The sequence below is a fragment of the Apis dorsata genome, unplaced genomic scaffold, assembly GCF_000469605.1.
Source record: "Apis dorsata unplaced genomic scaffold, Apis dorsata 1.3 scaffold_429, whole genome shotgun sequence".
Taxonomy (NCBI): domain Eukaryota; kingdom Metazoa; phylum Arthropoda; class Insecta; order Hymenoptera; family Apidae; genus Apis; species Apis dorsata.
The window spans coordinates 839,296-855,040 of NW_006263682.1; the positions used below are offsets into that span (position 1 = coordinate 839,296).

Here is a 15,745-nt window from a genome sequence, read left to right on the forward strand (position 1 = left end):
TTCGAATCGGCTTGATTTCGCGGTTCGCATAGAAATTAGACGGACAAGCTTAGCTATCCTCCTCCTCCTCCTCCGTTTCGCCCATGGAAATGCTGCTCTTCGCGCCTCCTATCGTCAATGGGATTTCGTCATCAATGTTTATTTATAGGTGGGGTCACGGTTAGTAATACGGATTGCCAGTGATCAATTTGGTAATTAGTCGGCGCGTGCACGATTTCACCGAATTAAATTTGTCTCCGTCGACGGAAATACGGATTTATTACGGATTAATTCGAATCGATTCATTCGCGAATTTCATCATTCGTTCGTTTCACCATCGTTAGTTAGTTAGAAGGAATTACACATTTTGCCCACGATTCTGTTCGAATCGTGTTTTCCGGTTACCAAATTGAACCGAGTTGAAAAGTCGGCACGATAAAACAAGCTCGCATAATGTGGTTGTCTCGAACAAAAGAGGGAACGTTACGCCGCGCCGCGGAAACGTGATCCAAGACACGATCGTATCCCGGAATATCGCGTTGCGTACTCGGATTGTTCCGTGGATTTCACGGACTTCATAACCGAAGTTCTAATTCGAAACGACGTCTGGCACGACGTGGGTAGAGGACAGCGGAATTTATACGGAAAACATCGGCGTACCTAAAGCGTGTATAAATATAGCACTGGCCTACGTAAGCTTCTCCAGCGAGCCACGGGCAAAATTAGCCCGCCTCGACCGTTTCGATTCAGCGGCACGAATTCGATTCTAGGAGACCATGAAATTTGGATAGCAGATGTCGATCCAGCAACGTTTCAATGTTGATATACATTTCCTTTCGTGTGTTAAAAGTGTGGGAAAGTCACGATCGATATTGCAAGTGGGACGGTTTAAAGAGCGAGGGAAAAGGAGGGATGATTTTATTTCACCGGTGCCGGAGGAAAGAAGGGGGGAGAGGGAGACGTTGAATAAGAAATAATACACGGCAATAGGTTTTACGCGAACGAACAGATCCTTGCAAAGACGATAATCCGCAAGAGAATAACTCGATGAAAAAGGGAAGCGGATTCGCGAGGAAAGGAAAGGTATTAAGCTCGACAGATCGAATTAGCCAGTCTAGTCCCCTTTATTTTCTCGTTTACCCGGGTTAATTAAATTTCCATTCATGTGACCTTTCTTCCAACAAATATCACGCTGTCCAATCCCAATTTTCCAAAATACTCTTTGTGATACTATCTCTTACGCGATTTGTTATGCCGCTTCTCCCTCCCACCCATCCATTGGAAACACATTTAATTTCGCTGACTTTTGGATATTTATAATTCAAATCGAAAAAAAAAAAGAAAAGAAAGAAAAAAAGAGCGAACAAATATCCGCGAATCTTCGTAAATGGAAATTGTGCCTACTGATTCGTTTCAATGTCTCGTTTCGATTCGAGGAATCGAGAAATTGCACAGAACGCGGAATGCACGGGATTAAATTTAAACGTAGAAGAAACGACGCGAGAGAATATCAAGCGAAAAATCACGCGGTTAAATCTAACGCCGCTAAATATATTTCTCCTCTCGAATTTTCTTTTTTTTCCTTTTTTTTTTTTTTTTTTTTTTTTTTTTTTTTTTTTTTTAATCTTGTCAAACGAGTTCGAATAAAATTTTTTTAAAACCCTAAAATAAAATAAGCTGGAATAAATAAAATATATCGGGGAAATATGAATTTCGAATTTCCCCGACACAGAGAGAAAAAGAGAGAGGGTGCATCGATTTCATTTCACAAAATTCCAATAAACTTCGAACGATCGAAGTACGATTCTCTCTGCTCGTATATTTACGCGTGTCACGCGAGATGATAAAAACGGACGCGAGAATCGACGTCTCCTCCCCGAACGCATCGAAAATGAGCTGTATTAGCAATACGATCAACAATCGATCGAGAGGAAATGATAACAGAAGGGGAGGGTGGGGAAGGGTTATAAAAATGGCTGTCATAATCCCGTTTCCTATTTATCGTCCGAATAAAATTATGCGAATCGATGCGGTTTCCGAGGATATACGCCCGGACCCGCGTATTTACATTTTATTAAAAGTGACAGCAGCCGATGGTGGTGGGCATAAATCGCGGATTCCGCCGATATTACGAGTCTACCGGCCGGTATGCCGACGCAGATGCGGAACGAACGATGCAGATGCGATCCGCGGCCATCTCGTAGCGCGCATGCAGGAAGCCAAACACGCGGCGAAGCTGAGATTTTGTTCCTTCATTTCCCCCCCTCCACCCTTCCACCGGCCTTGATAACGTTCAATCTCGTCCTCCTTCCGCTCACCGCGCTGTCCCTCCCTTTTCCCCAACTCTGGAAAACGACGTTGTTTACACGGGACCGAATACGAATCTCGCGAAAAACATCGATCTACCTTTATCCTGTGTGACAAATCGGCCGAAAAATTGAGACCACGAGGTCTTTATTTTCACGCTCGGGAAAGGAGGGAGGAAGGAAATTGGGGAAAGGGGAGAGGAGACATAAAATAATAATTTAAATAGATTTAAATAGATGGATTTTTAACTTACTATTGTATAGGGTAAAAGACGTATCGATACGCTTAGTGGGGTTGCAAGAAAGTTTTCGATATTGAAGATATATTAATTAAGAAACTTATTCATCTTCCTGGATAATTTATGTACCCTCATATTCAAAGTATATTCCAAGTTTCAGCAGATTTTAATATGGATTATAGTTAATTAAAGTATCGACAAGCTTTTTAATTTCATTGGGGGATGAAATCGTAATGAGATTGTAATTGAGTTAAGAGAGTTGTAACGAGGAAATGATCGAGGGGATGTGTAAATGGATCAAACATTCGTACATACGTTTCGAACATTCAGCTTTAAATGTATAATCGACAATGCTATCAATATCTTACAATTCAATGGTTGATTTATCTAATAGTAATTGGCCGAGAGCGATTGTTTAAAAGCTTTTGTGTTCCAGTTTAGTGCGCTTGTTTAAAAGCTCGTTCAAGACGAATATTTACGAAGAGAAGAGGGAGGGCGATAAAACGTATTGTCCAATTTTCGTCGGTCCGCCGGGCGAAATAAGTAGGTCGATCGCGCCTCCGAGGACACGGCCATTAAGGTGTATTTATACCCTACGAGACGTTAGAAAATATACTACCCTTCAAGGAATAATGGGCCACCAAACTCGTCTGCGACGAGGAGTGCAATTTTCCAATAGGCATTCTTGCCACCACGAAGTTGGCACCACGCGTTCTAAAAGTCCTTTTAGTGGTCGTATATCAATCCGCGCGAGACGTCGCAGCGTCATGAAATCGTGATCCTCCAATAAGCGTAAATTTCTTTTTCCTTCTCTTTTTCTCTCCCTTTACCCGAAAGCAATGAGTAGTTCTTCTCGTGGCAAATTCTTTCTCGATTCTCGAACTTCCCCGCGCGGAGCAAACTACTTTGTCTTCTCTTTTCTTTTTTTTTTTCTTTTTTATTTTTCGAATAAATTTACCACGATCGTTACATCGCGAAATCTTTCTTCGGCGAAAACATTAATCTTCGAGAGCCGATGATCGCCGTTTTTTGTCGCCGTGGAAACAGAACGGCGGCGTTGGAACAGCCGCGCCGTGTAATACATTTTAAAAAGACGCGACACGGCCTGGATTTTGTATCGTGTCATCGAATACGATCGCGCCTCTCGAGAATTTTTCTCTCGAGAGAACGGTTAGGAAGGTACTTCCTCTTCGTAAGCTAAACAGCGCGGTGAAAAGGAAAGGGAAATTTATCTTGTGTGGCTCGGCAAAAACATAGATCTTTCCCTGGTACGATAGCTGGGAAAGAGAGGCGAATCTACCCTCGATTCCTGTGTGCACCGTACATGTATTTACCGCGACGTCTGCTGTTCGAACAGCGCTCGCTCTTCTATATAAACCTGATTCCTTTTCTTTTCTACTTCCAGCCCGATAGTTATATATATACATATATAGAAAAGATCCTTTTTCCGCTCTCGAAATGCTTATTTTACGGGGCGGCGTCATAAAGGCACACGATCTTTCAATGAGCGTAAAACTTTCGACTTCGATTCGGCCGTGTAAGCCACGGGCGTCTCAATAAATACAGATGGAAAGTAGAAAGTAGAGGCTTGTTTCTCCTTTTCCGTTCCTTTTCTATTTCCTTTTGTCCGTTTCGTTTACCGGTTGAAAACGTAACATGTACCAATGCCCGATCGCCTTTCAAGAATAAAAGTGGAACTTCTCTATCTTGGTTCGTTTCATTCATCGAGATTTCTTAATATGGCGAAACATTTACCGTGGAATTCATATGGAAGAGTCGGCCATCTGGATGGATTCTTTCGAGTTGTGCATTCTCATAGTTTTGATTTCGATGTAAATCGATTCGATGGTACGAAACGGATCGGATGAGATCGTGGGATACACACGTTGGCCGAAAGCCAATCCGTAATCGTTCTCGATAAATACTTGTCGCATCAAGGAACGGAAATGACTGATAATAGAAAAGGAAGAGGGCAAAAAAGAGAGGAAATGGAAAGAATGTATATCCGTTACATTCGATATAAGAAACTTTTATCTCTTTTTATCTGTCTTATTCTTTCAGACAACTCGCGGTTGATTCGTTTCAAGGTTGTATCTCTCATCTTTATATGTCTTTGACATCTTTCATTTTTCAAGTGATTTATCGAGTGACGAAAGATTAGGCTTGGGTGAATCGGGTAACAGGTTGATCTTCATCTCTAATCGGATTAAGCCATCTTGATATCGCGGAATTATGGTATAACGGTATCGCGAACAAATTGAAAAGTCATGTGGATGGAAATCAATGTTCGAACTTTGTCCGTTATTGTTCTTGTCAAACGACCAGTCGAATATTCGTGCGTATGATAACGTTGAAATTTCCTACTCGTTTATGAGTAATGAATAATTTGATCGGAATACGCGAGTTTAATTACATATGGATTATTGGGAGGGGACGTGTACACTGTGTTCAAAATTTAGATTATATCTCGTAGCTATTAAATTAAAATTAACTCGGGATTTGAAGATTGATGTTTGAAACGACGATTTTTATGGAACTCGTTATTATTCGCGTTATTAATATTTATGTTTATTTTATAACCAAATATTTATAAGTAACCTTTGGTATTACGAGTCGTCATTACATAGTGCATGTATAAACATCCGATTAATCGATATTTTAAATAAATAGAGTAATAAGATATTGTTAATGCATTGTATTATTTACATTGAATTTAATAATCAAATTGCAAATGTTATTGCGAGGCATTACCACAGATAATAGAAAGTAATAGAAGTGCGTAAAAAGATTAGCTCGTAATCGGTAAATACGAGAATTAGATGGAATTTAGTTGAAAATCGAGATGAGAGAAGGTATTGCGAATTAGAGTTAGCAGCAACTATCCCGTAACAATACCGTGGCAAAGTTAGTTAGACTAGTAGAGATATTCGTACGCACAAATGAAATTTAAACACGCGAGGAGACTAAGGGTAATAGCATGCCGCATCATGAGCTTCCTATTTGCCAGTTTTCTTACGATAATGCGGATATAGCAAAAAACCACCAGAGATATACACATGTATTTATCCTTATTTATATTTTTCATGGAGAGAAACTATCGTAAAAAGTTCAAAGTTTTAAACGTGACTAAAAACCGTAATACTTTCGCGACAGCAAAACTCTATCCTCCGAATGTAAAAATTTAAAAGTCATTTTTTTTCTTTTACAACTCTCGACATTATTAAAGATTTTGTACGTAAGTTTAATGCAAGTTGCGGTTCTTTGTTTCTGGTGTATTTTTGTGTCCACTCGCTAGTTTCCCCCTCCCCTCGGTTACGTGTACTTTGCAATGAAAATTTAATGCGAACAATGGCGCACGAACGGTAATTATCCCGTTTTAGGTAATCGATTACTTAAAATCCGATTTAAATTTAAATTGCAGCAAACTATTTGATTGTCTGTTTCTCTTATTCCATTTGAATGCGAGAATAATCGAATAAAAACTTTCAAAAAATTTCAATAAGTAACAAAGATCAACGCGAATTGCCCCTTTCTGCTAGAATTCCGTAAACGCGAATCTGGAATTCAAATTTCTTCGAAATTTTATCGAGTAAGGCGAGATGCGAAGAATTGCCGTGAAATAATGTATCATTGTCGTCATGTGGTCTCCCAGATCAACGTGTATACCAGGGACCCGAGCGCATACATAAATTACAAATTATGCGGAAGAGATAAAGGTGACTGAGCACAGTACTACGTATGACCACATAGATGGATAGTATGTATAGTATATCGCTCGTGTGCACACATATTATATGAATATGTACGTTAGGATGCAATGCATCAACGCAGTAATGTTTTGCCGCGATTTAACCTCATTTTTCTTCATTATTTAATTTTTTTTAACTACCTTCGCCAAACGATTAGATTTCCATTAAAGAAGCAGTAAGTCGAGATTCTCTTTATCGTTTAACGCTATGCTTTCTTGCGCAAAGTCTGCGAATATTAACTCTTTTGGTGTCGGTTATATATTTTACAAAGTAAAGTAATTTCCATCCAGTTACGATAATTTCCACTTATCCTACCACGCGATGTATTTTAAAAAGATAAAGAGCGAGTAATTGAAAATAAAAGAATAGCTAATTATTAAATAATTTTCCACAACGATTTGTAAATCATTTAAAGCTAATTAAAAGCTATACGGAAGAAGCAGTTTGCATTAAGGATCGAAACGCCCGAGGCGTTGAGAAAGTTAATAATGCTAAACGAATAAAACGAATAAAATGGTCAATACTTTTGTTAAAATTTTATCATTCTCGAGATAAATTCGATTAAAACATTAGCATCGATTGAAGAAAAAATATAGAAAATGCGTATGACGTTTCAGAATCTAATGTCGAATTTATTACGTTTAAAATAAAATGATATTTTGAATAATTTGGCAATTTATAACATTCTTTCGAAAAAAATATGACTTTTTAAAGTTGCCAATTATAATACGAACTTACCTTTATTAAAAGTATTATATCTTAAAAATTTTGAAGAAACTTTTGTAATAAATGTTACAATGAAAAATTGGAAAGGAAAATTGGATCTCTATAAATTGTAATTACGATGAGGTTAGATCAATTATAAAGATTATTTTAAAAGTACTATATTTATTATTCGTCTGACGTATCATTTGGACAGACGATCATGTGTCGTTTATATACAAATGTGTACACTCTGTACATTCTGTCCTAAACGATGAACGTTAATACGTAATCTGTACAGAAGCGAAAATTTGTCGATTACTAATCGCTAAATTCCTGACAGCTTCACAATATATCTGCATACAACGTTTACAGTCAACACGCTTTTGGTTCTATCTCTTTCGTTCATTTTCGTTTCACATTAATCCTATTCTCTTCCTCGCTCGATTGTTTAATATTTAATTGACTAATTTAATTATTTACCTTGTTACTAGATGTTTGGTGCACGCTTCTCTCGAAATTCCAATTTTTCACGAAAGCCTGTATTTCTCTTTCAATCAATCGATCGATCGACGAATGGCATACAACTGAAAGCAACGAATCGATTGTCAATGAAACGTGCGTGCACGATTACATTTTCTAAAAAAATGTCGAATATATTATCGTACAAAGATAAATTCTTTATAACGTGACTCTGAAATTAATGATCCTGAGACTAGGGAATTAGATTATTCGTCATTTTGAAATCTTTACAAAAATTGGCAAACAAATTTTTTTCACTCGCTCAAGGAACACGACGATGTAGTCGATATCGATCGATTCGTATCGGACATATTCGAGCTGTAATACGTTATCGATTCATAAATGCATTCTTTCGATTCTTTTTTCAATCGGATACGAATAACTATGCCTCATGCTCGACTATTAGTGGAAATACCGTGAAAAAATAGTTTGCCTATTGTAGTATCATATCCATACGTTTTTTCGAATCGCGAAATCGATACCGTGTATAAAAAAGGGTTAGGCTATGTTCAACTTGTTCAACATATCAATGTTCATTAGGCGAGTTGACATATTTTAATCAGAAATCTACTTACTCGTTGCCCGAGATAACTTTTTATAACTGCTTGCAGCTTTTCACAATAAATTTTCTATCACTTCACTTCGAGTTTTACTCAACTGTGTAAACACTACGTGATCACCTCAAAGTAGTTCGATTAAAACTAGATGATCGTCGCGAAACGCCATCTGCACACATCCAGATATAACTATCGTCAGTACGAAATGTGTCTCGGTCTCGATATGTTTACATTCTGTTCGGCTCGATTCTATTCTCGCGAAAATCATTGTATTTATTCAACAAATACGAGTGTTAGATCACAAATTGTATTTTGCAAAGTGTATTTTAGTTGTTCAACGTATCAACGTATCAACGTATCATGTAATTGAAGAGAATGCAGTGAAAATTATGGTAAGTCCTTCTCTTTGATTAACGACCGTTAAGATATTGCGAATATACAAAATGGCGGGAAACGAATGTTCGTGAAAAACAAAGGACGCGACGTATATTTCGCTAATATATTTTCGTTTCGACGCGATATGATACGTGTTGTTTGCGTTAAAAAAGAATATACAGATATAGCAATAGCGAAAGCCGTGTAATTATAACCATAATTCGCAATCTAACACACTGATTAGCAAAATAGCGTTCCGAATAACAATAAACGATTCTAAGCGTTCTGTATCGTAACATCAACAATAATAGAGATAGTATTGCGTTCTCGTTTGAAAACTCTTTGGTCCGTAATCCAATCGATTCAACACAGGAAGAAAATCCTCTCGGATGAAAAATAAACACTAGAAAGGTATCGTGGCGCCTATCTCGAGATCCATCGAACTTTCGGTCATATCGATCGATCTGACCACGCAACGAATAGCGCTAAGAGACGATCGCGAGCCATCCAATGAACTTTGAGTGCCCACGGTCCTCCTCGATGGTCGAATGAACCTTCTGGCGGTTCTGTTAGGCCAAGTTCTATAGAAGGGCTCCTGACTGTAGTGTTTCAAGGCACTCCAGATCACGGAGGATCTTCGCGGTGGCAAGTGGGAATGCGATGGGCAATCGCAATGCTGCCACGCTAGGGTCGGCGTTTTGCAGCGGAAGATTGGAGCCCTGAAGGCCTCCGGGGGCCTCAGAATCGGGAGATCGTTCAATTTTAAAGCCAGTCGGACCGACGATACCTTCGAAACTGGAAAATTCTCTTTTGACCGCATCGAATCGCGTCCAATTGACTGTACGATCTCGATATCACTTCGAAATGTTCCCGTATTTCTCCCGATAGATTCCGAAACGGATACATCGCTTATTTCACCGGTACTGCCCAAACAAGTCTTTGGTTCTTTTATTCCGTCGATTTCCACCGATCTCGCTAACGGAAGATCATTTTGCGCCCCTGCGTACAATCTCGATGTCTCGGAATCCTGAATTACGTGCCGAGTAGATTTGTCTAAGGACGAACTAAGACCGTCCGTATCTGCACGCTCCAGTTGATCAGGCCGATCGATCGCGCCAATATGCGTGGATCAGGAGGACGAGTTGGCATCTATCGTGGAACTGGTCGAAGCGTCGTCGTCCAAGGAGCTTTGGGTGGCTACAGTGACCTTGCTTCCGTCATTCCTACCGGGCAACTGAGTATCAGTGACAGTTTGACGGGGATGGCGTCTCTTGTAGGGCTCCCAATCCCCAGGACCCCGGCGTCAGTGCGTTGCGATCACATCCGGCGCGCTCTTTGTGCTCTCTATGCTGAAAGGTCGCCTCTGATCCACCTCTATCACCGCCTCCGCTCTGTACCTAGGATCGGGTGTCGTTTGCTCGGGGCATTTCGGCGTACCGGTGTGTTGAGTGCTCGACGCGTTACTAGATCCATGCCCGGATCCGTAGATAGAACTGCCGTACCTCTCCCCCGACCCGATCGTTCCTTGCCTCAATAATTTCGGCGATTGACGATAGACGCTGTTTTCCCTACTTGGTTTCGGGCTTTGAAACCTCTGGTACGACGGGTAATCCGGAGGTTCGGGATAAACGGATCCTTGATGCGGAGGCAATGAATAACCGGACTCGTGGGTAGACCAGCCAGGCGGTGCGGGGATTGGGTTGTGTTTCGGACAAATACCCATGCTGCCGTCCCGACCCCTCGATGCTGGGCTACAACCCGAGCATTGCTGTTGAGAGCTGTGCTCGGAAGATTGCTGGGAAGGCTGAGAGCTTTGACGCGATTGCGGCGGGCTTTGGTGATGAAGATGATGATGACGGTGATAGTGAAGATGATTGGTCCCGTTTTGCGAGCTAGGTCCGCGGACACCGAATGTCGTGAATCCCATCACGTTGTCCGGGATTCGCGTCTCGAAGAGGCTTTCTCGCGTCTGACAAGAATTGTCTCGCATCTCTGGCTCGTCGCTCGATTCTTGCAAACGTTCCTGCGTCGCGTTGCTCACGTTGTTGCTCTGATGTATGTCGTGCATATCTCTCGTATTGTACGCCATTTCAAGTACGAGATCTTTCGTGTAATCTTGCGCTATTAAAGTAGTGGGCGGTAAAAGTTCCTTGCTCGGGATTACTTCCAGACTCGGCGAGTCGCTCACTCGATCCCTGATGTCTGTTCTCGAGGACGAGATCGGGCAGGGTGTTGCCTTACGACCGAGTTCGTCCAATCGATTTTCTCTCGACTGTCTGATGTGCTCCTGGACACAGAAAAACGAATTCTTTCAATTAGTCGGACAAATATCGAAGAATAAATAGCGCAACGTCGTTAAAAGTTGCCGCTCTCTGTTAACTTCGCGGTTCCCATGCGCGTTATCGTTTTTTTTTTAAAACCGCGCACCATCTCTTTCCCGGACATTTATAATAAATTACATTATCTTCAACCGTCATCGGTTATTTGATTAATAATTGTGGACACGCGTTGCGATAAACTATTTGTTTTATAAAATATAAAACATTATCCATTTTTTGAATATTGTATTTCGTTACACGTTATTTAAATCACTCTTCATTTCAATTTCAAAAAGCTTTGCAAATGACGCAGCGGCTATTGACTTTGAACGAATATAATACACGTTGTACATCATTTTTGATTTACAGGATTAAAATTGCAAAACATTCATTATTCTGTTAATATTTTATAGAAACCGTCGGTTTCATTACTAAATGTTTTTTTTTCGTCAATTTTTTTTTTTTTAAACAAAATAAAACCTGCCTGCGTCTGGTTATCTTATTAAATTTATATTACAGATAACGTAATTCCAGAGATAATCAAACAATAGTATCGTTTTACCGCGAGGGATATAGTACAGGAATATTTAGTTCCCTCGTTGAAATAAATGAAAAATCGTATTTGGAAGCGAAATATTTCATAACTCTAATTAAATAAAATGTTACGATTGAAATATCACAGGATATGTTAATAATTTTTAAACATTGCCGCGTTGTTAAATTGAGTATTCGTTTAAAATTAATTTTCGTTAATATATATATATATATATATATCCCATCTTTTGTGATTCAACCTTTTAATCTTCTCCGTTCTCCGTTCCTTCGTGAATAGATGAAACGAACCATGGACTTATTTCAAATTGTACCGTATCAATCCTTTTTCCGCGTTGCGTGAATGTTAGACACGTATGATTGTACGTGACAAGTACGAATCGTGGACCGAATCGAAATTTCACCATTGTTCGAAAAGTAATTGAAATTCTGGGAACGTGAAACAAGAGTGAATTTTATGTAATACACAAAGAAGTTCTAGTCTTTCATGATTTGTCCATATGTTTTTCCACGATATTGTACACAATATTTTGAGATCCCTCGAAATTTTCAAGCCATTATACGCATACACATTTATGTAATTATACACGATAAATTCATTTATTACAAAAGTTATTAACACTACTAGAATTAAAACGTCTGAATGAAATATCCTACGATATTTTTACACGTTCCTTACTTTTAACGTTGTTCGATTTTTTTTTCTTTTACAGATTGCAAATCGCAAAGCGGAATAAAATACGAAAGATCTACTTACTTGGATGATTCGATGGTCCCGGATCAATTTCCGCACGCAGTTGAAAACGAAGGCGAAACTCATGCCGAACATGATCAACGAGAAAACGATCAGGATTATAACGATATGCTGGGAATCGATCAGCCGCGATTTCTTCTTCTGTGAAGCAGAAAATGAGGTAAAATAATTCGTAATTAATTACGTAACGATCTCTCGATCGCACGGCGTTGAATACCCTGTGTATCGTATCTTCTCGATTCGCAAACCCATACCATGCCAAAATTTCCACCGCGATGATACGCCTCCCTGTGAGTGCATAGATTAAAGTGCAAGCATGAAATTCTCGTTATCGCGCGCCCTTGTGGAAATATCGTCCAACGCCCAGGAGCATGATTATCGTTTTCTTTTTGTTTTCGTCTTATCTCTATTGTTGTTGCATTGTTGTCATCCCAAATATAATAAATGGTAGGAATTTAGCGGATATGGGCGAACATATTTCGCCAAAGGCTTAATTTTCAAATCCTCTCGTTTGTTCCTTTTACGAACGTGTATTAAAGAAAAAAAAAAAAAAAAAAAAAAAAAGGGAAAAGAAATATGGTCACGGTACTACTTTTTACGGTTCCACCTCTACGGGAAAGACTGTATCGAAGCGCTTTGGGTAGAAAGATAATAAAGGATAAAAATCCGCCCGATATTCTTTAATATTAACCAGAAGGAACAAGCTGGCCGGGATGAACGGTTGGTTGCTTCGAATATAACACATCGCGACGTCGGTCAACATTTCCTGATTTTCATTTCGCGCATCTTGGAATCTTTGGAACGTTGATACATCAACCGGGATAAGGATAATGCGAGTAGAAGAAGAGCACGTTTCGAACATTAACGAAATTAGACCGAATTATTCTGGTTTCCACCGGATGAAAAGCATTTTTTCCTACGAATGAGATTTGCACGTGCATTAGATGCTAACATTTCTCGGGAAAACTTTGAACCTGGTGTTGGTGGTGGTGGCGCGAGTAAAGGGGGAAAAAAAGGAACGAAGGGATGGCCAAGGGGAGAAGCTCTGGTCGAGGGGTTGGAAATGCCTCTTTCTGCTTCCGTAAGCTCGAGAGGTTTATTGTTATGCTTATATGGGCGAGCACACTTGAACGGGCGTTTCGCGTGTTTGTGAAAGTCCGTGCAAAAATACATTTTGAACGGGTGCTGCATTCGTGACGAGAGACACTTTTGATGCTTTCCTCAGGTATCGAGCAGGGATTTATCCCGACCTGGAAACGGTATCCCGCTAGTTTCCATTGTTTCGATATTTATTCTACATCGAGAGCGGCTACATAGATACATCGAGAAAAATTTTGCTTTTTGGCAAAATTTCGTAACTCGTTACGCCGTTACGCTTCGCTTTGATCGCTCCTCTTCGCTTGAAAATCCTCTTCTTCCTCGCCTGAAATTTCTTCTCTTCGTAATTCCATCGTGTATTTCCAAGTATATCGTATTCCGCGATGAAAGAATTTCAAACTGTCAGTCGAATATGTCCGTTACCATTACTCCTCCTCCTTCTTTCCCCCCCCTCCGTTTCGCATCTGCATTTTATTTCGCGTAATAATCCGTCGAGCAACGAGAGAATTTCGACGCGGAAATTTTATTTCGTTGTCAAATCCATGATGACTTGCCGCCGAATCTAATCTTAAAAATCGCGTAACGTGACAGTATTTTCATTATTATTCAACAATATTACCCCGAACATCGAACAACACCCTCATTATCACCTAGTTACAATTCGTATCTTGCTCGTTCGCGATTTTATCGAACATCCCCTTTAACGCCAGGACGAGAATCCTCTGGCGTTCGTTTCCCTCCCCCTTCGTTCCTTGACCCGGATCACTGGAGAGGCTGGATTCGCGTTCAAATTAATGACAAGTCCGGCCGAGGATTCGCTTCTTTCGGGAGGGGAGGCAAGGAATAATAATTAGTCGCGATTGCAAAAAATGCTGAAGAACTTCTCATTAACGGAGGGAGGGGAGCAAGTAACGAATGCGCGGCGAGGATGATAATTTCGTTATGTTCCCGATTTCCCCACGTTGCCCGAAGGGTAAGGATAGAATCGAGGAAAATACCGATAATTAAAGAACATTCTTACGGCGGTAATTATCATAGAATATCTCGACGGCATGGCTGGTAGCTCGGGGATCGATATCTTAAAGCGAACAGGCTCGAGGACGATGGATATAAATGAAGAGGAAGCCAATCGAACGGAAAAAGAATCAAACGCGACTTATTTCGTTCGTTCGAGTCGCGTGCAATTGAATCTCCAAGATTGATACTTGAAACGAAAGTTAATCAGTGTGATGTGGGAGGAGGGGAAGGGAGGAGGTTCTCGACTATCAATCCTCGATCCGTCGAATTTTCTTCTTAACTCGCGGCCGACCATGCAAAATTTCGTTCCACCTCGGCTTTCATTTATCTAATCGCGCGCACGCAGTTTAATAACGCGCGAGGGAACTGTTGGTAGCGACGTTTCGAATCTTCTTTTTTTATTTATTTTTTTACCTTCTTCGTCTTCTTGCTCTTCTTTTCCTCGTTATTTGTTTTCCTCTTCCATTAGTATTTACCGGGAAGCGTTAAACGATACACTTTCCATTCGAGAGAAATAAAAATTGGACGGGACGATTACCATGTTACATTCGCCACGATTTCGTCCCGCGTTCTGTTCCTTCAATTTCGTGGCCGCGTTCCCATGCGAACCGACCCGCTATCGTCCCGTATAATCTCGTCGTGCTTTATTGGGGTCGTGAGACAGGGTGGACGGTGGGAAGGTTCTGGGATAGGAATAAGGTAGAGAATAATGGTAACGAAATGATTAGATAGAGAGAGAGAGAAAGGGAACATTGCTTCGTAAACACGAAGGGGGGACGATTTTTCATTTTCTACGCTCTCTTCGAGTGTCGTTCCATTCTCAAAAAGTAAAAGTATCGAATGATTCTTTCGCATCGTCGATCAGAATATCAACGTGTTATTTTTTTTAACCTCAAAGTTAAAGATCCCTTTAATTTCCGACACTTATGGCGGCGTCACGTCCAAACGGCAATCCCCGATATTCCCCTTTGCACGACCCACAATCCGAGAAATATTACAATCCTACCCGACCATCCATTCCGAGTTTCTTATCTTTGCCCCATAAAAAAAATATCTCGGTCGTTGGCGTAATTCTCCGCGCACCCTCTGAAAGATTAAACAGATCGCGGAAGGGAAGGGAAACGGAGCGGAGATCATTCCTTTTTTACGTCGTTCCGTCACGGTCCGACTTCCGCATTGTCAGGTGGCCAGGAGATATCGAGGGTGAAGGAGCAACAGGAAAGATTGTAAACGTATCGATCTCCCCACAACGAATGTACGCGATGCACGGTCCAAGTTCGATAGAGTTATCGGTGGTGGATGATGATTCTTGAATACGTCACGGTTGATATTCACCGGCTCGGTGAATCGAACGCGTTTCGCTCTATTGTGTCGGCTTTGGAACAGGTGGAATTAGAAACGGCGAAATCAGGAATGGTGGATTATTGGCGGCGGGTTGGGGGCGTGCGCGCGAAATCGACAAACGCTTTCGAAACGTTTTTCACGAGTGAACGAGTAGTAAGGAAAATGTCACGTCAAAAAAAAAAAAAAGGAAAAAAAAACGATCGTGTGCATTAAAAAACATTTGCATCGTGGAC

At 40.5% G+C, this 15,745-nt stretch overlaps 1 protein-coding gene across 1 annotated transcript in view; it reads right to left on the reverse strand.

Moving 5' to 3' along the window:
* Window positions 1-7,144: 7,144 nt before the first annotated feature.
* The window catches only part of LOC102672267, a 30,638-nt gene continuing 22,037 nt past the window's right edge, over window positions 7,145-15,745 (reverse strand). Inside the window, exons 8-9 of the mRNA XM_031512429.1 lie at window positions 12,057-12,194; window positions 7,145-10,716 (exon numbers count right to left, since the gene is read on the reverse strand). Of these exons, the coding sequence (XP_031368289.1) occupies window positions 9,733-10,716; window positions 12,057-12,194 (1,122 nt within the window). The 3' untranslated portion in view covers window positions 7,145-9,732. The remainder of the gene's footprint in view (window positions 10,717-12,056; window positions 12,195-15,745) is intronic.